Source organism: Octopus sinensis, linkage group LG18, assembly GCF_006345805.1.
Source record: "Octopus sinensis linkage group LG18, ASM634580v1, whole genome shotgun sequence".
NCBI lineage: Eukaryota > Metazoa > Mollusca > Cephalopoda > Octopoda > Octopodidae > Octopus > Octopus sinensis.
In genome coordinates, this window is record NC_043014.1 from 46567716 (window position 1) to 46593116 (window position 25401).

The window sequence follows — 25401 nt, forward strand, 5'->3', positions numbered from 1 at the left end:
GTCTGATACCCTTCCCTGCTACCACCGTTCTTCCAGGCCTTCCAAGCCTGTTTCTTTTGTCTAATAGCCCTGTCAACAATATTGTTCCACCACCACGTTATTTTGGGTCTTAAGGGGACTTTGCACCAGCCACAGATCTGGTCAGCGGCTTTCAGCAGGTTGTCCCTCAGAAACGTCCAGTTGTCTTCTACCCCATGTGTAGCTATACCCCCTTCCACTTCGTCAAAGGCTTCAAGTAACATATCTCTAAATCTCTGTCCATTCGCAGGGGCTTTAAGCTTCCAGACCCTTCTTCTCCATGTTGGTCGTCTTCTAGTCGCCCTCTTTGTCCTGATCCTAAAGTCACTAACTACCAGTCTATGTTGTGGGGTGCATTCTTCACCTGGGAAGGTTTTGGCATTTATAAGCAGCCATCTTTCCCTTTTTCTGGCAAGGATGTAGTCGATTTGGCTAGTATGCCGGCCCGATCGGTATGTGATCGGTAGGTGACCAGGTGCTTGTCGGTTTCCTGAAGTTAGTGTTGCAAATCATAAGACTATTCGCATCATCGAGAACTCCAGCAGCCTGGTTCCCTCCTCGTTGCGGGAACCATAACCGTAGCCTCCATGCACGCCATGGAAGCCCCCAGCACGTCGTCCAACATGCCCATTGAAGTCACCAGCCACAAAGAGAAGGTCCCTGTCGTTCGTCAATGATGTGGTCTGCAGTAAGGTGTCATAGAAACAGTCTTTCTGTCCATCAGGTAGCCCTGGCTGAGGGGCATAGGCCGATATAATAGTTGCTAAACTATGGTGGAGCACTAATCTAATCTTAATTATTCTGTCACTTACTCTGACTACTCTCGATTACCTTATCTACCCATTTTTCGGCGATAAGCATGCCCACACCCCCGACTCCGTCAGTATTCCCAGCCCAGAAAATCTTGTACCTCTGTCCTTTGCCTGTGAGGAACCTAGCAGAACCTCCTCTCCACCTCACTTCTTGAATGCAGCATATATCAACCCACCTCCGTTCAAGCAATTCAACTATCTCGCCAGATCTGCCTTTCAGTGTGCCGACGTTGAGGGTGCCAACCCTGAGGCTGTGGGTGGGGGTGGAAGTGGTATTGGTCCTAATAGCGTCATGTACCTGAAAAGAAAACTCGCGTTTGGCAGTATTCATAGACAAACAATGGAACTTAAGTTCAAACCTCGTATACAACACTAAACATATCTTGCAATGACTGACCACTACCTTTTATGGAAGGAGGTGGGGGTGGCGTATGACTTTGAGTGTATAAGGGAGACAAGGATGAGAAAAATTTAGGACTTCCTGTACCGGTGGTGGGGGTGGGAGGGCAGGTGCACCGCGAAAACCGGGCGGCAGCCATTCCTTTCTTAGGAGAGAAATAGTTATTAGTAGCTATAAATAAATACCTAAATTTTGCCTAATCTATGGGAGAAGCGTGGACGATAAGGAGCTATAAATTATAAATACATTTATTCTATATCTACGAGGCGTGAGACTGATCGATAAAATAAAATAAAATTAGGGGCAAGCTTTAAGATTAAATATATATTTAACACAAGACATGAGACAACGATATATAATTAAGATGAACTATAGAATTATATGTACATATAAAAAGACACAAGGCGTGAGGCTAAATTTCACAAGTCATAACAATAATACTAATAGAGATAAAACAGGGCTAACTAAAAGATCAGATCAGTTGCAGATAGTTAAGTAGGTACACGGGTTGAAATTAAATATAGATTGCTTAGCTTGGATTCATATTTCGTATTTCGTATTTTTCGTAGGGAGTCGGATACCAGTCTGAATTCAAGTGAGGCCGTTGAAATCAGTCGCTGGTTTATATGCATATAGGGTTGCGGAGAGAGGGGCCGAATGGCGATCGAAAGAGATATAAGACAATTGAAGAGGAACGGGGGGGGGGGGGGGGGTCGTGGCCCACCAAGAATCGTCCGGCAGCCATTCCTTTCTTAGGAGAGAAATAGTTATTAGTAGCTATAAATAAATACAGTTTTATATATATAGATGTGTTTCAGTCATTGGATTACAGCCATGCTGGGGCACTACTTAGAAGTGTTTTAATCAAACAAACCCACCCCAGTACTTGCTTTTAAGTCTGGTTAGAGCATCAGGCTCAGAATCATGAGGTAGTGAGTTCGATTCCTGGACCAGGCTGTGTATTGTGTTCTTGAGCAAGACACTTTATTTCATGTTGCTCCAGTTCACTCAGCTGTAGCAATGAGTTGCAGCATCACTGGTGCCAAGCTGTATCGGCCCCTTTGCCTTTCCCTCGGATAACATCAGTGGTGTGGAGAGGAGAGGCTGGTATGCATGGACGACTGCTGGTCTTCCATAAGCAACCTTGGACTTGTGCCTGGGAGGGTAACTTTCTAGGTGCAATCCCATGGTCATTCATGACCAAAGGGGTCCTTTACCCTTTACTTATTCTAGCAGTCTCTTTTACTGCAAAGGGGCACGAGTGCTGATCTTCATAACTGGTTGAAATCTTTCATTCTCAGTTGAAAAGAGGTAGTTGCACTTTTAGGACCACTCTATTTCTTATGCAGTGCCATCTGGTGTCCTGCAGTTTTCTTTGTTGCATATGTTAATGAAATAGATACCAAATTGAAGTATGTTATTTTTATAAATAATGCAAACAACATCAGGCTGTCAAGAGATAAAAAGTGTATTGTGCATCTTTCTTTACTTAACTTTTGGCTGCTTTCGGTTCCTTCTTTTACCCCTTTTCTGATGAGCTGTAGTGCATCTGAGAACTATATGCAATCTCTTTACTATTTGCATAGGCGCAGGAGTGGCTGTGTGGTAAGTCGCTTGCTTACCAACCACATGGTTCCAGGTTCAGTCCCACTGCGTGGCACCTTGGGCAAGTGTCTTCTAAAATACCCCCGGGCTGACCAAAACCTTGTGAATGGATTTGGCAGACAGAAATTGAAAGAAGCCTGTTGTATATGTGTATGTGTATGTATATGTGTGTGTGTATGTATGTATATGTGTGTATATGTATGTATATGTGTGTGTTTGTGTATATGTTTGTGTGTCTGTGTTTGTCCCCACCACCATCACTTGGCAACTGATGCTGGTGTGTTTACGTCCCTGTAACTTAGCAGTTCGGCAAAAGACACCAACAGAATAAGTACTAAGCTTACAAAGAACAAGTCCTGGGGTCGATTTGTTAAACTAAAGGCGGTGCTCCAGCATGGCCGCAGTCAAATGACTGAAACAAAAAACGAACACACACACACACACACACACATCCACATCACATTTACTGTATAGATTGTATCATCATCATCATCATCATCATCGTTTAACGTCCGTTCTCCATGCTAGCACGGGTTGGATGGTTCGACCGGGGATCTGGGAAGCCAGAAGGCTGCACCAGGCTCCGGTCTTATCTGGCAATGTTTCTACAGCTGGATGCCCTTCCTAACACCTATGTATGTCTATAGATAACAGAATTGTTTGTAAAAAGAGCTTATTTATGTGAAGAGAAATGGAATTGCTGAATAAAGATGGTGACTTGACTTTTTTGTCTGCTTTCTTTCCAGAGTCTCTCTGCTCAAAGATTTCCAATAGCTTCAATTTATTCATCGCTATCCTAGTTAGCATGGCAAACTGGCTTATTAAATTCTTCAATAGAATATCTAGGAATTACCGACGTGTCGCTTATACTTTGACTGATGACATGAGGAAAGAGAAGTTGAAAATACAGGTTAGTTCTTTTTTATTAATATGTTTTGTAATACTTCATGTATTGGTTATATTAACATGTATTCCATCATCATCATCATTTGACATCCATTTTCCATACTGGCATGAGGTGAACAGTTTGACAGGAGCTCACAAGCCAAAGAACTGCACCAGGCTCCAGTTGTTCGCTTTGGCACGGTTTCTATGGCTGGATGCCCTTCCTAACACCAACCACTTTATAGAGTGTACTAGATGCTTTTTATGTGTGTGGAGGCACATGGCCTACTGGTTAGAGAAGCGGACTTGTGATCGAGGGATCGCGGGTTCAAATCTCCGACTGGGCGATGTGTGTGTTTATGAGCGAAAGCACCTAAGCTCCACGCGGATCCGGCAGAAGGTAATGGTGAACTTCTGCTGTGGAGGCACATGGCCCACTGGTTAGAGCAGTGGACTCACGATCGAGGGATCGCGGGTTCAAATCTCCGACTGGGCGATGTGTGTGTTTATGAGCGAAACTCCTAAGCTTCACGCAGCTCCTGCAGAAGGTAATGGTGAACTTCTGCTGACCCTTTCACCACAACTTTCTCTCACTCTTTCCTCGTGCATCTTGCAGCTCACCTGCGTCCCATCTAGGTGGGGGACCTATACGCCAAAGAAACCGGGAAACCGGCCCTTATGAGCCAGGCATGGCTTGTGAAGGAACAAACAAACAGTACAGGTGCTTTTTATGTGGTGCCATCAAGGGTGCTTTATATGTGTCACATATATTATTTCTTGGTGGGCTCTCTGATGTGTTGGATCTTGTAAAACTGTCCAGCCAATACCAATATGGAAGACAGATGTTAAATGATACGTTTATATATTTGTTTTGCAAGATTTTTGATGTGATATCGTGTGTTGAAACAGATATTGTTGTATTTAGGAATGGTCATTTTGCCAGTTTAGCCAAATGGTTGACTGTTAGTAAGGAGAGACACACAAATAAGAAAGAACAAAGCAAAGGACCACTGATGCAGTCACAGGAGTGTGACGAAAGAACTCTGGCCGAAATAAGATTAAGATTAATGTAAAAAAAATAAATAACGCTGAAGCAAAGTAACACCAAATATATAGTGCGTGTGTTTTTATTGGCTAAACTGGCAAAATTACCATACCGAAATACAACAATAGATGTTAAATGATTATTGTTGAATGTCAAAGATTCATTATCACATACCACTTGTTCAATATTAATTAGAAAATAATTCGTACTATATTAATTCCTTGTATAAGATATTATTAACACATCCTTAAGGTGGTGAGCTGGCAGAAATGTTAGCATGCCAGGTGAAACACTTAGTGGTATTTCATCTGTCTTTACTTTCTGAGTTCAAATTCTGTTGAGATCGACTTTGCCTTTCATCCTTTCGGGGTTGATAAATTGAGTATCAGTTGTATACTGGGGTCAATCTAATCTACTGCCCCACCTTCCTGTTCATGCAGTTTTTGGTTACTTATTCTGATGAATTGTAGAGCATCTGAGCACTATATACAATAAGTTCATTATTATTATTATTATTATTATTTTAAAAAAAAACTTGGTTTTTTTCCTTTTTCTTTCAGGCTGAGAAGTTGACATTTTTATCCTTATCGGCAATGGAAGAAGGCATAACAACTGTTGATTCCAAAGAGGCTGTTACCAGAGCAGCAGAAGACATGTAAGAAATATATTAAATGTTTTCCTTTTTTTTTTTATATATGAAGATAACATTTTATTTATAATGATAACCTCCAAGTACTAGGCTTACAAAGAATAAATCCTGGGGTCGATTTGCTTGACTAAAGGTGTTAAGTTAAGTTAAGTTAATTTGGCTCAAAAAGCAAAAAGCAAGGCCATGTAGGGGGACATGGAATTATGTACAGGGTGGTGTTCATGCAAAGAGTTCAGGCCATTTCTGGTCAAGAGAGACCTTGAACCGAGCGGTCGTCGGCATCTTCACTATCTCGTCTGGCAGCTTATTCCACGGGTCCGCAACCCGGATGGTGAAAGCCCCTCTCCTTCGATTGAGATGAAATCGTCGCAGATAGAGCTTCTCCAGCATGGCTGCAGTCGAATGACTGAAACAAGTAAAAGAGAAAGAAACTTAAGCTGCAATTTCTGTATAGCTTACAATATTTAAAACTCATTGCTGTATTCATTGACCAGGTGTGTTTCAGGGAGCCATCAGTAACTGACATAAGTTACATTATATTGAAGCACTGATCTGAAACTGTGCTACAGGTAAACCAGTAAAGATTAAGATAAACTTTTTGCACAGCTTGAGAATGTATGAAATGACTTGTTCATTCCTTTTGTCTCTTGCAGCGGCGTTAACAAAATAGCAGTGGATATAGACACTACGCCAGAAACTGACATCAAAAAGTCTTTCACCAAGACAAAGTAAGTATTTCACACACACACACACACACACACATGCACGATGGCATGCAAACTTTGCAATAGGTATTGTCTTGTGTTAAGTGGGAGCCAGGGGTTTGCCATAGTCTGTTAGACTAAGAGAAAAAAAGAGGTCAATACCACTACAAAATGGAAAGGTTATGCAAGTTAGAGTAACTGATATATATATATATATATATACTAGCAGTATTACCCGGCTTTGCAAAATGGTCACATTTAATCCAAAGTGTTAAAAATGTTATGAAAACAATTGGTATATGTTCACAAAGTCCAAACGATTAATACGAAAAAACCCTCCAGGCTACATCCCGAAAATTCCTTTCTTTGCTGAATTTCTACAATGTTTACGGCGATTCATTTTTATATCTTGATTTTTTATTTTTCATGCAATTTATGCATGCTTGCAAGTGTGGTGAGCACAGTTCACGTCAAACAGCTGACTGAGTAAAGTTCACTATTCAATGCATGGGATAAGGCCTAAACAAACACATTATAGATTTTTGCACTTGCGAGATGAATTTCGGAACAGAAATAGTGCAGTTCAATTTTCATTCGCCTAAACTTTAAGTGACCCATTTTTGGTGGTTCTACGATTTGTTGGCTAGGAGGAGATGTGCCGGGAAGTTAAACACACAGATATACACACAGACACACAAGTTGAGTTTTATATATATATATATTATATATATATATATATATATATATATATATATATATATATTATATATATATATATATATATATTGGATAACTGCTAGATATAATATATATATATAATGGATGACTGCTATGTATAAATATTAGATTACTGCTATATATAATAAATACTGGATTACTGCTATATATAATATACCGTAAATCCTCGAGTATAGTCCGCCTTTGAGTATAATACGCAGGGGATATTTAGTGGGGCTGTACCTCTGAAAAACCTAAACCTTGTGTATAATATGCACCCCTTCTCTAACTTGAGTCTCTTTGTAAAACTGTATATGGTAACATCCTTTATTATTATTGTATATATAACATAATGCAAACGTGTAACTTTTTTGTGCATTTTGTTTGCAGAAAATAAAGAAATAACAGTAATAACGTTTAATAAATGTTGCTTACTGCAAGTTATGGATGATTCTTTTATGACTTCATTGCTTTCAGGCTTAGCTTAGGGTATTTTCGTGCCCGACATCACAAAATGCGTCTGAATAAACATTGCCAGACAGCAAATAGATACTTGGACATTGCTTAGGAAATATTTTTCATTTTTAACCTCGTATATAGAACACACTAGGGATTTTGACCTTTAAATTTTGGGGAAAAAATGCGGATTATACTAGAGGATTTATGGTATATATTGGATAACTGCTATCTATACTTTATGTATATAACTGCTATATATATAATATATATATATATATATAACTGCTATATATAATATATATATATATAACTGTTATATATACAAGATAACAGGATAAATGTTATATGTAATTTATATACAGGATAACTTATATTTCAGGATGGTCATTTTTTTTTCCTTGCCAAATAAACAAATGCTCTATGTATTCACTCTTCACTCATTTGATATTGTTCTCATTTTATCTTGTCTTTTGTCTGGAAAACTTTCGTCACACACCTGTGACCTCTTCAGCAAATTCTCTCTCCTACGTTTACTCCGTTGCCTGTGAGTATACCCTGGAACTTCACCGCCTTCTCTCCCCTGTTCTCCCTTGCTCCTTCGCTGTTTTCTACTCCTTCTCTCTCTCTCTCTCTCTTTCCCTTGCTCTTCCCTCTGACTAAGTAATCAAGTATCTCCTCTAAATTGGCACCCCTGTTTCTGACCTCTTTCTTGTTACCTCTTTCTCTCTTTCCCCTCTCTCTCATCCTCCTTCCTCTCTTCTCCCCCTCTCCCTGGGTAACCATGTACCTCCTCTATAGCAAGACGCCTGTTTCTGTCTCTCTGTTTCGCTCTAACCTTTCATTATCTGACTCAAGATCCCTGCTTCCATTACCCTCTCTCCTCTCAAAATTCCTCATCTTGCAAGTTACTTGGTGACCCTGCAGATGCTGATGCCACATAAAAAGCATCCAGTCCACACTTTGAAGTGGTTGGTGTTAAGAAGAGCATCCAGCTGTAAAAACCCTGCCAAAACAGACACAGAAGTTCAGTGCAGGCTCCTGCCTGGCCAGTTCCTGTCAAACCATCCAACCTATGCCTATATGGAAAGTGGACATTAACCCTTTTGATACCAACCTGGCTGAAATCACCTCTGGCTCTGTAGTACAAATGTCTTGTTTTCATAAGTTTTGAATTAAAATCTTCCACCAAACCGTAGTCAAAATTTAAGTTCCTAACACTAGCTTAATGATAACCAAATTATTTAATAAATTCTTTGTTATATTTACAATTAATTGAAAGAAACACAGAGCATCTCAAAGTAAATACAATAATGAAAGGGTTAAAATATATAATAGAGAAATAATTCTTAACCCTTTTGATACCAACCCAGCTGAAACCGGCTCTGGCTCTGTAGTACAAATGTCTTGTTTTCATAAGTTTTGAATTAAAATCTTCCACTAAACCTTAGTCACAGTTTATCTTCCTAACACTAGCTGAATGATAACTAAGTTATTTTACTAAGTTCTTTGTTATATTTAAAATTAATTGAATAAAACACGAGCATCTCAACAGAAATACAGTAATGAAAGGGTTAATGTGTTAACAACAAAGAAGATGACAAATATCCATCAAATGTAAATAATGTACAAAATTCCTCATCCCAGATATAGAACTGGTTAAACAGTTGTTACTTATCATAACACTACTTCAGCTTTTGTTGCAATTAAGTACACTGTATGGTTGAATTCAATTATATTTCTCCAGTTATATTCAGCATCTACTGGCAGAAACGTTAGCACACCGGGCGAAATGCTTAGCTGTATTTCGTCTGCTGTTACGTTCTGAGTTCAAATTCCGCCGAAGTCGACTTTGCCTTTCATCCTTTCGGGGCCGATATATTTAAAATTAATTATATTTAAAATTAATTGAAAGAAACACAGAGCAGTCGCAATTTATGTTCCTAACACTAGCTGAATGATAACTAAGATATTTTACTAAATTCTTTTTTGTATTTAAAATTAATGGAAAGAAATACAGAACATCTCAACATAAATACGGAAATGAAAGGGTTAAACGATGATGATTTTGATATTGATGATGATGATGATGACGATTACTGTCTACTAAAAAATATTTTTTCCCAATTAAACCAAGATTTTCTGCAAGGCTGCAGCAGAACTGGCTTCAGTTTGGAGGTTGCTGTTAGACCTGTTCCCTCTTTTTTTGCTTCTTACATTTTTAAATATATTTCACTCAGCCAATCAAGTGTCAGTGTTACTGTTTGTCTCTATGTATATGTATGAATACGCACATCTGCCAGCATTTCGGTGTATGTGTACATGTGCCTTTATTATATGTCTTTATTAGTGTTTGCCAGCGTGGAGGCGCAATGGCCCAGTGGTTAGGGCAGCGGACTCGCGGTCGTAGGATCGCAGTTTCGATTCCCAGACCGGGCGTTGTGAGTGTTTATTGAGCGAAAACACCTAAAAGCTCCACGTGGCTCCGGCAGGGGATGGTGGTGATCCCTGCTGTACTCTTTCACCACAACTTTCTCTCACTCTTACTTCCTGTTTCTGTTGTACCTTGTATTTCAAAAAAGGGCCGGCCTTGTCACTCTCTGTGTCACGCTGAATATCCCCCGAGAACTACGTTAAGGGTACACGTGTCTGTGGAGTGCTCAGCCACTTACACGTTAATTTCACGAGCAGGCTGTTCCGTTGATCGGATCAACCGGGACCCTCGTCGTCATAACCGACGGAGTGTTTGTCAGCGTGGAGGCGCAATGACCCAGTGGTTAGGGCAGTGGACTCGCGGTCGTAGGATCGCGGTTTCGATTCCCAGACCGGGCGTTGTGAGTGTTTATTGAGCGAAAACACCTAAAAGCTCCACGTGGCTCCGGCAGGGGATGGTGGTGATCCCTGCTGTACTCTTTCACCACAACTTTCTCTCACTCTTACTTCCTGTTTCTGTTGTACCTTGTATTTCAAAGGGCCGGCCCTGTCACTCTCTGTGTCACGCTGAATATCCCCAAGAACTACGTTAAGGGTACGCGTGTCTGTGGAGTGCTCAGCCACTTACACGTTAATTTCACGAGCAGGCTGTTCCGTTGATCGGATCAACCGGAACCCTCGTCGTCATAACCGACGGAGTGTTTGTCAGCGTGGAGGCGCAATGGCCCAGTGGTTAGGGCAGCGGACTCGCGGTCGTACGATCGCGGTTTCGATTCCCAGACCGGGCGTTGTGAGTGTTTATTGAGCGAAAACACCTAAAAGCTCCACAAGGCTCCGGCAGGGGATGGTGGTGATCCCTGCTGTACTCTTTCACCACAACTTTCTCTCACTCTTACTTCCTGTTTCTGTTGTACCTTGTATTTCAAAGGGCCGGCCTTGTCACTCCCTGTGTCACACTGAATATCCTCAAGAACTACGTTAAGGGTGCACGTGTCTGTGGAGTGCTCAGCCACTTACACGTTAATTTCACGAGCAGGCTGTTCCGTTGATCGGATCAACCGGAACCCTCGTCGTCGTAACCGATGGAGTGCTTCCATCCCATTAGTGTTTGTCAATAGATATGCTTTCAAATCAAGCATTTTCCATCTCTTCTTCTATGTTCAACTGTTATTTTTTTTGCTTTTTTAAATGGGAAACAAAACCTTCTCTTTGTTAATTGCTTAATACTGTATTTTCCAACATACCATTTGAATATTTCTGATCAAAATTTACAGGTGTAGGAGTGGCTGTGTGGTAGGTATCTTGCTTATGAACCACATGGTTCCGGATTCAGTCCCACTGCGTGGCACCTTGGGCAAGTGTCTTCTACTATAGCCTTGGGCTGACAAAAGCCTTGTGAGTGGATTTGGTAGACGGAAACTGAAAGAAGCCCATTGTATATATGAGTATATATGTTTGTGTGTCTGTATTTTTCCCCCACCAACATCGCTTGACAACCAATGCTGGTGTGTTTACATCCCCGTAACTTAGTGGTTCGGCAAAAGAGACCGATAGAATAAGTACGAGGCTTACAAAGAATAAGTCCTGGAGTGGATTTGCTCGACTAAAGGCGGTGTTCCGGCATGGCCACAGTCAAATGACTGAAACAAGTAAAAGAGTAAAGAGAGTAAAAAGAGAGAGTCGACTCAATCACCAAGACAATCTTGAAAAACCAAAACAATTCCATGTGAAATGCAGCAGAATTAGGAAAGATAGGGACAACATTTGAATGTTTTATATTACATGCTTACACTATATACTACATTGATTTGTATGCTAGAAAATAAATTAATTGTTTAATGGCTTATTTCAAATGTTTAATGATAATTTTATTCAATACTCTTTTACTCTTTTTACTCTTTTACTTGTTTCAGTCATTTGACTGCGGCCATGCTGGAGCACCACCTTTAGTCGAGCAAATCGACCCCGGGACTTATTCTTTGTAAGCCCAGTACTTATTCTAACGGTCTCTTTTTGCCGAACCGCTAAGTGACGGGGACGTAAACACACCAGCATTGGTTGTCAAGCAATGCTAGGGGGACAAACACAGACACACAAACACAGACACACAAACACAGACACACACATACATATATATATATATATACATATATACGACAGGCTTCTTTCAGTTTCCGTCTACCAAATCCACTCACAAGGTATTGGTCGGCCCGGGGCTATAGCAGAAGACACTTGCCCAAGATGCCACGCAGTGGGACTGAACCCAGAACCATGTGGTTGGTTAGCAAGCTACTCACCACACAGCCACTCCTGCGTAATGTGTTTTTAATTATTTCTTTTTCTTCTTATTCTTCTTCTTCATATTATTGCAGTTTGCAAGACATTGATAATGCAGAAGAGGAAAATGAATTCGAGTTGGCCCAACCAGTGTTCTACAGATTACTCGTAGCGTTCTATTACATGCTCATCTCTCGCTCCGAGTTGGTTTGCTATTTTCTCATCGTCCTCAACCAAATGATGTCTGCTAGTCTGCTCTCCATGCCTCTGCCAATTATGGTCTTCCTCTGGGGAATGCTGTCTGTTCCACGACCATCCAAGACATTTTGGGTCACCGTTATCACCTATACTGAGGTAGATTATCATTATCATTATTATTATTATTATTATTATTATTATTATCATTATCATTATCATTATTATTATTGTTATTATTATTGTTATTGTTATTATTATTATTGTTATTTTTATTATTGTTATTGTTATTGTTATTATTATTATTATTGTTGTTGTTATATTTCAAAATCTGCCAAGTTCGACTTTTCCTTTCATACTTTATGGGTCAATAAATCAAACCCCAGTGAAACACTGGGGTCGATATGATTGACTAGTGCCCTTCCACCAAATATGAGGCCTTGCGCTTCCAGTAGAAAGGATGATCATTATTATTATTATTATTATATTATTATTGAGTGAGAGTGCACTGCATGCCATCAAAGTGACACTGGGGTAAAATATATGAAGCCCAATATACCCATCATGACTACCCGTCTGATAAGGGTACACCAGGCACATGCATCACAACCATATGTGCGCGACATGGTGATCTCATATCAAGATAAACAGCACATGACCTTGCAGGTGGGGCCCAGTTAGAATTTTCTTCTGGTCAAGTAGCCCATCCCGCTCAAAAGGTCCCTGAATAAGGGTTGTTTAAGGATGTTGAAAGAACCACCCATGTTTCCAGAGGTGAATTATTCAAACCCCAAAGAATCTCTCTCAACACATGGCTATGATGCTCCCCCACTACTTCTGCTCGTGATCAGAGATGCACATATCGTCAGCCACCAAGGGACATGCTCAACTGGTTACGGTCAAACAACTGACAAGCAAATCTGTGGTATTGAGCAGAATATTTGCTGTAGCCCATCTTTTTTATTATTATTATTATTATTATTATTAGTATTACTACTGCTGCTGCTGGTGCAGCTACTACTACTGCTGCTGCTACTACTACTACTACTACTACTAAAAAACAGCAAGCTGGCAGAATTGCTAGCATGCCAGGTGAAATGCTTGGCCATATTTCATCCGTCTTTTATGTTCTGAGTTCAAATTCCACCGAGGCTGACTTTGCCTTTCATCCCTTTGGGGGTCGATGAAATAGTGAATAAGTTCGACTTTTATAATCCTGTATTGTGTTGTATTACTTCTGTTTCCAGAATGACAAATGCACATTAGAAATTATGAAATTTAAGTTTAATTTTGTTTTGACTTATTTAAGTCAGTTACAGTGAGATTTAAATGGTTTATTTTTTCTTCTTCTCTTGTTTACAGGCTATCGTCGTATTAAAATACTTGTTCCAGTTTACATTCTTCCCTTGGAATGATGACGACAATTCTAAAAACTGGAAAAACAATCCATTTTGGCCACCACGAATCTTGGGTATTGAGAAGCAAGATTACTATGCAACGTATGATCTTGCCTTACTTTTAGTTCTCTTCATACACAGAACCATTTTAAAGGTACGAGACATTCTTGGTTTATTCCTCTTATTCTACAGGATTACAGCAAATGTGTGTATATGGGAGGTCCATTGTTAGTTAGTTAGTTAGTTAGTTAGTTAATTTGGCTCAAAAGCAAATAGCAAGGCCATGTAGGGGGACATGGAGTTAAGTACAGGGTGGTGTTCATGTAAAGAGTTCAGGCCACTTGAGGTCCAGGGAGGTTTTGAACAAAGCGGTCGTCGGCATCTTTACCATCTCGTCTGGCAGCTTGTTCCACGGATCCGCAACCCGGACGGAGAAAGCTCCTCTCCTTCGATTGAGATGAAATCGTCGCAGGTAGAGCTTTTCGGAATGACCCCGCAGCCGACGCTCTGGAGCAGGAGTGAAGAACAGTTCTTTCGAGAGGTTACACTTTCCGCTTATGATGCTGTGGGCGAGAATGAGATCACCACAGCGGCGGCGTTTTTCAAGAGAGAATGCTGTCACCAAGAGGACTTTGATAAATAGCACGCGTTTCCTCACACTTTAACTTATTCAATAGATACTTTGTTTCCATGTGCAGAAAATTCACCTTAAGAAATTTCACTGTAAAGGAAAATTCATCATATGGACATCGTCCGTTCATCGTTTAACGTCCGCTTTCCATGCTAGCATGGGTTGGATGATTTGACTGAGGACTGGCGAACCAGATGGCTGCACCAGGCTCCAATCTTGATCTGGCAGAGTTTCTACAGCTGGATGCCCTTCCTAACGCCAACCACTCCGAGAGTGTAGTGGGTGCTTTTACATGCTACTGACATGAGGGCCAGTCAGGCAGTACTGGCAACGGCCACATTCGAGTGGTGTTTTTTATGTGCCACCTGCACAAGATCTAGTCCAGTTGCACTGGAAACAACCCCACTCGAATGATAAAGCATTTAAAAAAACAAAAAGCCTGAGATAGGCAAGTCTTTATTCAATATCAAACATTAAAAGAATGCATAATGAGATAATTTAAAATAAAGTTTCTTTATCCTAAAGCAAGTGTCTTCTACAATAGCCTTGGGCCAACCATAGCCTTTGAGTGGATTTGGTAGACGGAAACTGAAAGAAGCCCATCGTATATGTGTGTGTGTGTGTGTGTGTGTGTCTGCGTTTATCCCCTCATCATCACTTGATAACTGATGTCGGTGTGTTTACAACCCTGTAACTTAGCAGTTCGGCAAAAGAGACCAATATAATAAGTACTAGGCTTACAAAGAATAAGTACTGGGGTCGATTTGTTTGGCTAAAGGTGGTGCTCCAGCATGGCCACAATCAAATGACTGAAACTAATAAAAGAATATAATATATGATATATATATATATATATATATATATATATATCATCATCATCGTTTAACGTCCGCTTTCCATGCTAGCATGGGTTGGATGGTTCGACTGGAGTCTGGTAAGCCAGGAGGCTGCACCAGGCTCCAGTCTGATCTAGCAGTGTTTCTACAGCTGGATGCCCTTCCTAACGCCAACCACTCCGAGAGTGTAGTGGGTGCTTTTTACATGCCACCGGCACATGTGCCAGGCGAGGCTGGCAACGGCCACGATCAGTTTGTGCTTTTTACGTGCCACCGGCACGGAAGCCAGTCAAGGCAGCACTGGCATCGGCCATGTTCGGATGGTGCAATTTACGTGCCACCGGCACAGGTATCAAAACTACAATTTCCATTTGATTTTTTGATGTTGATGTACTTGACTCAATAGGTCTCCTCAAACTGTATGTAACTATAGGAAGGACTTTCTCAAATAAATATTGTGGTTGAATAGTTTAGATCAGTGGTTTTCAACCAGGGTTCCGCGGAACGTTAGGGTTCCGCCAGTACAGTGCAGGGGTTCCGCAAGAAGTTACAAAACTGCTAAAATCGGCAGTAATTTTTAATTCTCCTGTGCAGACATGTGTGCATAAGACTATTAAATTATTGCACAGGGTTCCTCGAGCCAGTGGAATGTTTCCTTGGGGTTCCGCTCCAGCAAAAAGTTTGAAAAGCACTGGTTTAGATTTTAGATTCCTGTTTGCTTCGATTAAGAATTCATAATTTATATCGAACGTTGGGTCCATGAACAAGACACTCATTTTGTGCTGCAATAAAAACATGTCGTATCTAAATTAAATGAATTGCTGTGTTTTACTGTAGCGTTACGGCTTGTGGAAAGATGCTGAAGATATCACAGCTGATCTGGCAAAAGCTGAAGGAAAGGAACTTAGCCCTCCGGCATCACCTCAGGTGCAAGATGTGAGTAAATCACTTTTCATTTTTCAATTTTCTCGGTGACACTGGCTTGGCTTGCATGGGTGATAGGAAGCTTGCTTCCCAATCACTTGCTTTGGGGTTCAATCTCACTGCATGGCTTCTCAGGCAAGTGAGTTCTATTATAGCCATGGGCTGACCAAAGCCTTGTGAGTGGATTTGGTAGATGGAAGCTAAAAGAAGTCCACTGTATAAATATATAGAAAATACACACATGCATATATATATATATATATATATATATATAATATATATATATATATATATCTGTGTGTGTGTATATATTGGTGTGTGTGTATATATATATATCTATGTATGTGTATCTTTGTGTTTATGTTTGTCCCCCCCATCACCGATGAACATAAGGTGTATTTTTATATGGTAGGAGTTATTGCAACAATGGCAGTCATAGTGGTTAGGATGTTGGACTCATGATTGTAAGGTTGTGGTTTCAATTCCTGGAGCAGACAATGTGTTGTGTTCTTGAGCAGAACACTTCATTTCATGTTGTTCTACTCAGCTGGCAAAAGTGAGTAAGCCTGTGAGGGACTGGCATCCCATCCAGGTGGGGAATGAATATATATATGCCATGAAACTGGGAAACCGTCCCTTGTGAGTCAGTGTGACTTGAGAAGGTAACTTTACCTTTACTTTTTACCTAACGATTCCTGATTTCTTTGAATCAGAAGAAAGACCGACTTCCATGATGTGCCGGGGTTTATGTCATTTTTGCATTGCTGGGTTTTCCTATCAATGGTGGTGGAGAGAGAGAGGAGAGAGAAGGGGAGAAAGAGAGAGAGAGAGATAGTGAAAGAGAAAGAGAGAGGGGGAGAGAGAAAGACTTAGAAGACTGAATTCAACAGTTGGCTATGGGCTGGAAATAGTTTGTGATGTTGGGTTTATATGTCATTTTTCTTATCAATGGTGGTGGCAGAGAGAGTGAGAGAGAGGGGATAGAGAGGAGAGAGAGAGGGGGGATAGAGAGAAGGAGAGAGAGAGAGGGGATAGAGAGAGGGAGAGAGAGGGGATAGAGAGAAGGAGAGAGAGTGAGAGGGGATAGAGAGAGAGAGAGAGAGGATATATATAGAGAGAGAGGGGATAGAGAGAGAGAGAGAGGGGTGATAGAGAGAGGGTGAGAGAGAGAGAGAGAGACTCAGAAGGCTGGATTCAACAGTTGGCCATGGGCTGGAAACAGTTTGGGATGCTGGGTTTATTCCATCAGAAATCTCACTGATTTTCGGTGTTGTTTTATTTGTCTACAGATAGAAAGGAAGTTTGCTGCCTGTGCTGCTGCCCTCGAAAAGCAGGAATACGACTTCGACGCTGGGCAGGAGTCAGAAGTTGATGTTCCTTTGAAAAAGAAGATGATAGTTACTCAAGACCCCAAGGACAACAGTCCCCATATTACCACGGTGGAACCTGAACCTGTAGAAGAAGAAGAAATACAGAAGAGAAAGTAAGGATTTCTATTTCATTTTTCTTAAAGTACAATCATCAAGAGGAATTGCTATTTAATCAAGTTTTTGCTTTGTTTTTCTCCCAAGAAATTTGTGGCTATAAAAGGGAATGTGTGAAGCTAGGATTCATCATCATCATCATCATTTAGCATCCGCTTTCCATGCTAGCATGGGTTGGACGGTTCAACTGGGGTCTAGGAAGCCAGAAGGCTGCACCAGGCCCAGTCTGATCTGGCAATGTTTCTACAGCTGGATGCCCTTCCTAACACCAACCACTCCATGAGTGTAGTGGGTGCTTTTTACGTGTCACCGGCACAGGTGCCAGACGGGGCTGGCAAACGGCCACGGTCGGATGGTGCTTTTTACGTGCCACCGGCACAGGGGCCAGGCGAGGCTGTCAAACGGCCACGATCGGATGGTGCTTTTTACGTGCCACCAGCATGGAGGCCAGTCGGGGCGGCGCTGGCAACGGCCACGATCGGATGGTTCGCTTACGTGCCACCGGCACTGGTATCACAGCTGCAATTTCCATTGATGTTGATCGACTTCGATTTTGGTTCTGATTGTTTCTGCATTTTGTCTGGTGAGAATATGCTTGACACATACCTAATGTAGTTAAGGGATTCCTAACCGACCCTTTTAGACTAACATTCTTGAGTGCAGTACTTTGGCTTCAGAATATCGTTGCCCATTTATTATTCTGGATTGCATCTGGTTCTCTTTGAGGATTTTGGTAAAGATTTGTGGAGACATAGAAACTTAGTTTCAAAACAGATAAACATTGACTCCTGTGTGTATGTGTGTGTGTGTATATACACACGCATACTTCCACAAATTATGTTTATTATGAGACTTCAAATTACACTGTAATTAATTTTAATAAGACTGTGCTAAATATTAACTGGGATGATGTTTAAATGCCATCCTCTCCCACAATTAGATGTGAGCCAAGCCTGTTGGTAAAGGATGGCAATTATCCACGTCTTTGAAAGTACCAGGATTTCAATGGTGTTAAGTTAAGTTAGGTTAATTTTTTGGCTCAAAAAGCAAAAAGCAAGGCCATGTAGGGGGACATGGAGTTATGTACAGGGAGGGTGTTCATGCAAAGAGTTCAGGCCATTTCTGGTTAAGGGAGACTTTGAACCGAGCGGTCGTCGGCATCTTCACTATTTCGTTCGGCAGCTTATTCCACGGATCTGCATCCCGGACGGAGAAAGCTCCTCTCCTTCGATTGAGATGAAATCGTTGCAGATAGAGCTTTTCGGAGTGACCCCACTGCCGACACTCTGGAGCAGGAGTGAAGAACAGCTCTTTCACAATGGTGTGTTTGTATATTTTTAGAATGACATTGTAGGGTAGGTATGAAAGGTCAATTTGAAGACAAGACAGGTAAAATATTTGGGCCACATATTAAATGTTAAAGGGTTAATGTTAAATGTTTAAATTAAATGTTAAAGGACTAATCATCATCATCATCAGCAGCAGCATCATTTAGCGTTCACTTTCCATGCTAGCATGGGTTGGACGGTGCAACTGGGGTCTGGGAAGCCAGAAGGCTGCACCAGGCCCAGTCTGATCTGGCAATGTTTCTACGGCTGGATGCCCTTCCTAATGCCAACCACTCCGAGAGTGTAGTGGGCGCTTTTTACGTGCCACCGGCACAGGTGCCAGACGAGGCTGGCAAACGGCCACCACGGATGGTGCTTTTTACGTGCCACCGGCACGGGGGCCAGGCAAGGCTGGCAACGACCACGATTGGATGGTGTTTGTTACGTGCCACCAGCACGGAGGCCAGTCGATGCGGTGCTGGCTACGGCCACGTTCGGATGGTTCTCTTATGTGCCACCGGCACATAATGATGTTGATCGATTTCGAATTTAATTTTGATTTTGATTTTGAAAAAAATCGAAATGTATGTGTTAAGGGTGGAAGATTTAGGACGACGACAACGACGCAGATGAATTTATGGATGGAAAAAGGATGATGATTGTGTTAACAAAATTTATTTTGTAACCATTTAATAAAGCTTTGCATTGTTTTATTGTTGACCTCTTTGCAAAAGGTCATTGCATGTGGCTGTTGCTTCTGTGTTTGTGACATTTTCTTTGCTCTTGCTCTTCAGTGTTTTAGCAGTTCTTGAAGCAAGGTAAGATATTTTGTTGCATGCGGTGTCGGGTAATCCCTCGTCCCCTTCAATATCCTCCCTCCTGTGTTGCTGAAACATTTTAACATGCCGTAGGTTTTAGGTGTAGTATTCTATCTGGTTTCCCCTGCTTCATTTTTTTTTTTTTTCACCCGCCGCACTTGCTAATATAAATAAACTGACCTTGCTTTTTAGGTTTGGAAGAGATCGATAAAGTGATACACGTGTAGTTTAGAGTTAGAAGATAGAGCGAATGGCAAAAGAACAGGAAGGTTGTCCAGCCAAACATCTACCCTATCAGATTTCTGTTTTAGTCTCAATAAGGTCAAATTTATCCACCCCATCATCATCATCATCATTTCTTTTGGTTGCACGTCGCTGAACGGCTTCCAGATGATTAATATCCTGGGCAAGATAGGGTTTCCAGACCGGTGATGCAAATTCCAGGTGAGGTCTTACCATAGCTATATAAAGCCGCAGACAGATAGCTGGAGAGCGGCTCACAAAGGATTTGGTGAGTGATGCCAAGACACCCTCAGCCTTCTTGACAATTTTAGCGATGTGTTTTGTCCAACGCAAATCACTGTCGACAATAACACCCAGGTCACGTTCACATGAAGACTTTTTGTGATTAGTGTTGTGGAGGGAGTAGGTGGACACTGGGTTTCTCCTCCCAAAATGTATGGTGGTACATTTGTCCACAGCCAGCTTGAGTTGCGAGTCCATGATCCACTGCTGCATTGTGTCCAGGTCTGCTTGCAATAGAGATCTATAGTGTGCAGGATTTGACCTCTTTATTTCGAGGTACAGCTTAATGTCATCTGCATATTTCAGCACTGTGGCATTCTTTAAGTTGGCATCTATGTCATTAACATCATCATCATCATCATCATCATCATCATCGTTTAGCGTCCGCTTTCCATGGGTTGGACGGTTCAACTGGGGTCTGGGAAGCCAGAAGGCTGCACCAGGCCCAGTCTGATCTGGCAATGTTTCTACGGCTGGATGCCCTTCCTAACGCCAACCACTCTGTGGATCATCATTTAACATTCCCTTTTCCATGCTGGTATGGGGCAGACAGTTCACTTAGGTCCAGTGTCTGCTTGGTATGATTTCTACAGCTGGATGTCCTTCCTAATGCCAACCACTTCATAGAATGTACTGGGTGCTTTTTACGTGGCACTAGCATTAATGAGGTCATCAAGTACTTGCAAGACAAAATCCTGTGTTCAAATGAGTGGGGTGTAGTATTGAGGGACATAAAAATATGATAGAGGGGCAGGAACAGGTGTGTCTTGCTAGAGAGACGAAAGCATGGCTTCCCCATCTGGAAAGAGAGAGAATAAGGTTTGAGATGAATACAAGAGAAGGATTAGGGATAGAGGAACAGAAAAGATGGGTGGGTAGGTAAGTGTACTAGAGTGAAAAGTGTGTGACAAATGATTAGTGATTGAAGTGGACACAATAAATATCAGTGGAGGCACATGGCCTAGTGGTTAGAGCAGCGGACTCACGATCGAGGGATCGCGGGTTCGAATCTCAGACCGGACGATGTGTGTGTTTATGAGCGAAACACCTAAGCTCCATGCGGCTCCGGCAGAAGGTAATGGCGAAACTTCTGCTGACTCTTTCGCCACAACATTCTCTCACTCTTTCCTCCTGCGTCTAGCAGCTCACCTGCGACGGACCAGCGTCCCGTCCAGGTGGGGAGCCTATATGCCAAGGAAACAGGGAAACCGGCCCTTATGAGCCAGGCATGGCTTGAGAAGGAACAAACAACAACAATAAATATCAGTTTGAAGGAGGGGAAGTGAAAGAAATGAAATAGGAGTGGGTCAGGGAGGAGAAGGAGGAGGAGGTGATAAGGGACAGCAGTGGGGGATACAATGTGATTTGTAGTAGAGTATTGGGTAAATAGTATCTATTTCTTTACTGCCCACAAGGAGCTAAACACTGAGAGGACAAACAAGGACAGACAAACGGATTAAGTCGATTATATTGACGCCAGTGCGTAACTGGTACTTATTTAATCGACCCCGAAATGATGAAAGGCAAAGTCGACCTTGGCAGAATTTGAACTCAGAACATAACGGCAGATGAAATACCTATTTCTTTACTGCCCACAAGGGGATACACACAGAGGGGACAAACAAGGACAGACAAATGGATTAAGTCGATCATATCGACCCCAGTGCGCAACTGGTACTTATTTAATCGACCCCGAAAGGATGAAAGGCAAAGTCGACCTTGGCAGAATTTGAACTCAGAACATAACGGCAGATGAAATACCTATTTCTTTACTGCCCACAAGGGGATACACACAGAGGGGACAAACAAGGACAGACAAATGGATTAAGTCGATCATATCGACCCCAGTGCGCAACTGGTACTTCGACCCCGAAAGGATGAAAGGCAAAGTCGACCTCGGCAGAATTTGAACTCAGAACGTAAAGACAGACAAAATACCGGTAAGCATTTTGTCCGGCGCGCTAACGATTCTGCCAGCTCATTGCCTTAAATAGTATCATTTATAACGCTTGAATGAGTAGTACTGTATTTAGAAGATTGATGGATGGATTGTTGTTCGTTTAGCGTCTGTTTTCCATGCTAGCATGGGTTGGACGGTTCGACCGGGGATCTGGAAAGCCAGAAGGCTGCACCAGGCTCCAGTCTGATCTGGCAGTGTTTCTACAGCTGGATGCCCTTCCTAACGCCAACCACTCCGTGAGTGTAGTGGGTGCTTTTTACGTGCCACCTGCACAGGTGCCAGGCGAGGCTGGCAACGGCCACGATCGGATGGTGCTTTTTACATGCCACCTGCACAGGTGCCAGGCGAGGCTGGCAACGGCCACGATCGGATGGTGATTTTTACATGCCACCTGCACGGGGGCCAGGCGAGGCTGGCAACGGCGACGATCGGATGGTGCTTTTTACGTGCCACCAGCACGGAGGCCAGTCAAGGCGGCACTGGCATTGGCCTAACTCTTTGGGCTCGTCCGGGAAATCACTGTTAGAAAATGAGATGCTGGAGGAAGGCTTGACAGGAAAATCGTTGTTGCTGCGATGGATGGGTCTCCTCAAGTACAGCGTAGTGTCATTCATCTTGCTCCCTTGTCATCTCCCCTGAGGAACTCAACATTTTGAGGTGAATCTTCACTATTTTAAATTTCACGTCTTCTTGGATTTCCTTTTGAGATAACTCTAAGTGATTTACTTTGGGCTGAAAGATTTGCATCATGGCCCCACTGATGTGGCAAGTTGATTCTGGTTTGTAAAATGCTCCCATTGTTTAACCCTTTAGTATTTAAACCGGCCATATCTGGCCCAGATATTCTACATGTTTTATATTCAAACTAGCCAAATCTAGCCTCTCGCACCTAACCTACATTGACATTCTAAAAATAAGCAATCACATCATTGAAACTTCAAAGCTATAAGATAATGCTTGATTAATTTAAAACAATTTGAGTGAAAAAGTATTACAATTAACAGAGTAATCTGAACACTAAAGGGTTAAAGCTCAATACATGAAACCTACAATCCAGTTTTGTGTCCTTCGAGTTAGCTAGACATAGATCTTGCGTGAGAGAGCTGATAGATACATAAAGAATAGCTTCACAGATTTTGTTAAACATAATTCTTAAGACAAGTATAATTTGTAATGCAATTCATCCTAAGTTAGATCGTTTTCATATCATTCCATTACCGTTATTTTCACAAACCTGAGCATCATCTTCCATTCCTCATTTCTTCATTAATATTTCCCCTCCTCCAAACTGATATTTATTGTGGCCACTTCAGTCCCAATCACTAATCGTTAATCATTAATATGAGGTTTTCATTAACTTACAGTTCAAGACAAGGATATATTTATGTGCTGTGTAGTGATAGTAACTGCCACTTTAAATGGAGTCCACCCGCCTCTAATCTATGTTGAAGTACAAATTTGATGGCAGTGAAATTGAGGATGTAAAGGAGTACATCTACTTGGGATACACAATGAATATACACTAAGACACAGGCAACCTTTGGATCCTTTTGGTTTGAACGGCAGTTTTTTCTAGCGGTGTCATATAAAATTGTCACCCATAATTATGACCCTAGCATCGATCTATTGCATTTCAATCTGTTTTAGGGTTAGGGTTAGTTAGGGGTGGGGGGAAGGGTATCTTTTTTTTCTTCAGAAATGTAAATAAACCCAATCTGTTTCTTAAACGAGGGACATATTCATACAGCCACAGAATGTTTTTTTACCTCAATACACGTCATTGATTGGTTGAAATTGCAGAAATTGAAGAAATAAAAACAACAAATATCTTACAAACTATAGAATTTTCTCAATAAAGCCAAGAGAAAAAGATGTTTTATAAACACATTCTACCAGTATACGAAGTTTAAAATTTTTTAGTTACCTAGAAATTATGTTAAAAACTGCCGGTCAAACCGAAAAGATCCAGATACTGAAATCTCTCAAAGAACAAAAGCAGGACAGATGGCATTAACCTCAATGAAAGTTGTGTTGAGAGTAAAGCTGGACAAGACCCTACCTGGTGGTCTCTTCAAAGGGACAGTCCTACTTGAGCTCATTTATACAAATGAGATGTAGGCTGCTACAGAGAGGGAAGAACATTGATCAGCTGTGATGCAAAGAGCTTTGGAAAGATTTATGCCAGGAATATCACTGAGAAAAATCTGAAATGAAGTAATGCAAGAATGGAACGAAGTGAACAATGTGATCACAGAATACTAGAAACACAAGTTCCTCCCTGCTGGACTTGTGACAAAGTTCACAGACAATGGGTTGACCTGTGCAATTGCTGTGAGATATTCTTTTCTACTCTAGTCACAAGGCCCGAAATTTTGTGGGAGGGGGCCAGTCAATTAGATCAACCTCAGTACGCAACTGGTACTTAATTCATTGACCCTGAAAGGATGAAAGGCAAAGTTGACCTTGGCGGAATTTGAACTCAGAACGTAAAGACAGATGAAATACCGCTAAGCATTTCACCTGGCACACTAATGTTTCTGCCAGCTTGCTGCCCTTGAGATATTCAAGAGATCAGAAAAGGCCACTCAGAATGCCTTTACTCTGATGAGGAGACAATTCAGTTAAAAAATTTAAGCCAAGATGGAAAAGAAGGGCTTAATCAAGAACGAATTGGAAGCGCATTGTGATCAGCAGTGTACAACATATGATTATCTGGTTGGTACAGGTGATACATATACATAATCATCGTCATCACTTAATGTCCATGTTCCATACAGGCATGGGTTGGATAATTTGACAGGATATTCATTGCAATGTATGAGTGTAATGACACACACTGCAATGAATATCTCTTGTAAGATGTGAAACCAGTTTGTAATTATGTCCTTTGTAATATTTATTTATGTACTTTTGTAATTATATGCTTTGGAGTGTTTAATAATAAATTTTGAAATTATTTAAATGTAAAAATGTACCTTGGAACACGTAATTTTGAAGTGCAGTGATTCATTTTGGATATACGTAAAGATACGTTGGAATATGTAATAATTTATTTTGAAATCTTTTGATTGTAACGATATACTTTGAAATTAATTGTCTGCAATGTAAAGGGAATAACATCTTCTTTTATTATTTTTCCATGCCTCCTGACTTGTGTGGGATATTTTTAACATTATCTACCCATCTGTCTCTGTCTGTCCATGTCTGTATATTAAGGATTTTCGGTTTTGGTAGCTTTTTATAAGAGTTTTGTTTGACTGACACAGAACCCCTTTTTATACCCTGACACTTTTGCCCCCTTC

The 25401-nt window shown here is 41.3% G+C and overlaps 1 protein-coding gene across 2 annotated transcripts in view; it reads left to right on the top strand.

Moving 5' to 3' along the window:
- The window catches only part of LOC115221801 (piezo-type mechanosensitive ion channel component 1), a 273364-nt gene that overhangs the window by 197202 nt on the left and 50761 nt on the right, over window positions 1-25401 (top strand). Inside the window, exons 33-40 of one of the 2 annotated variants that reach the window (XM_036510979.1) lie at window positions 3582-3745; window positions 5326-5420; window positions 6068-6142; window positions 12097-12355; window positions 13559-13747; window positions 15898-15996; window positions 17274-17467; window positions 19591-19614. In XM_036510979.1, coding sequence (XP_036366872.1) covers window positions 3582-3745; window positions 5326-5420; window positions 6068-6142; window positions 12097-12355; window positions 13559-13747; window positions 15898-15996; window positions 17274-17467; window positions 19591-19614 — 1099 coding nt within the window. The remainder of the gene's footprint in view (window positions 1-3581; window positions 3746-5325; window positions 5421-6067; window positions 6143-12096; window positions 12356-13558; window positions 13748-15897; window positions 15997-17273; window positions 17468-19590; window positions 19615-25401) is intronic. The other variant, XM_029792033.2, reaches the window with a different exon arrangement.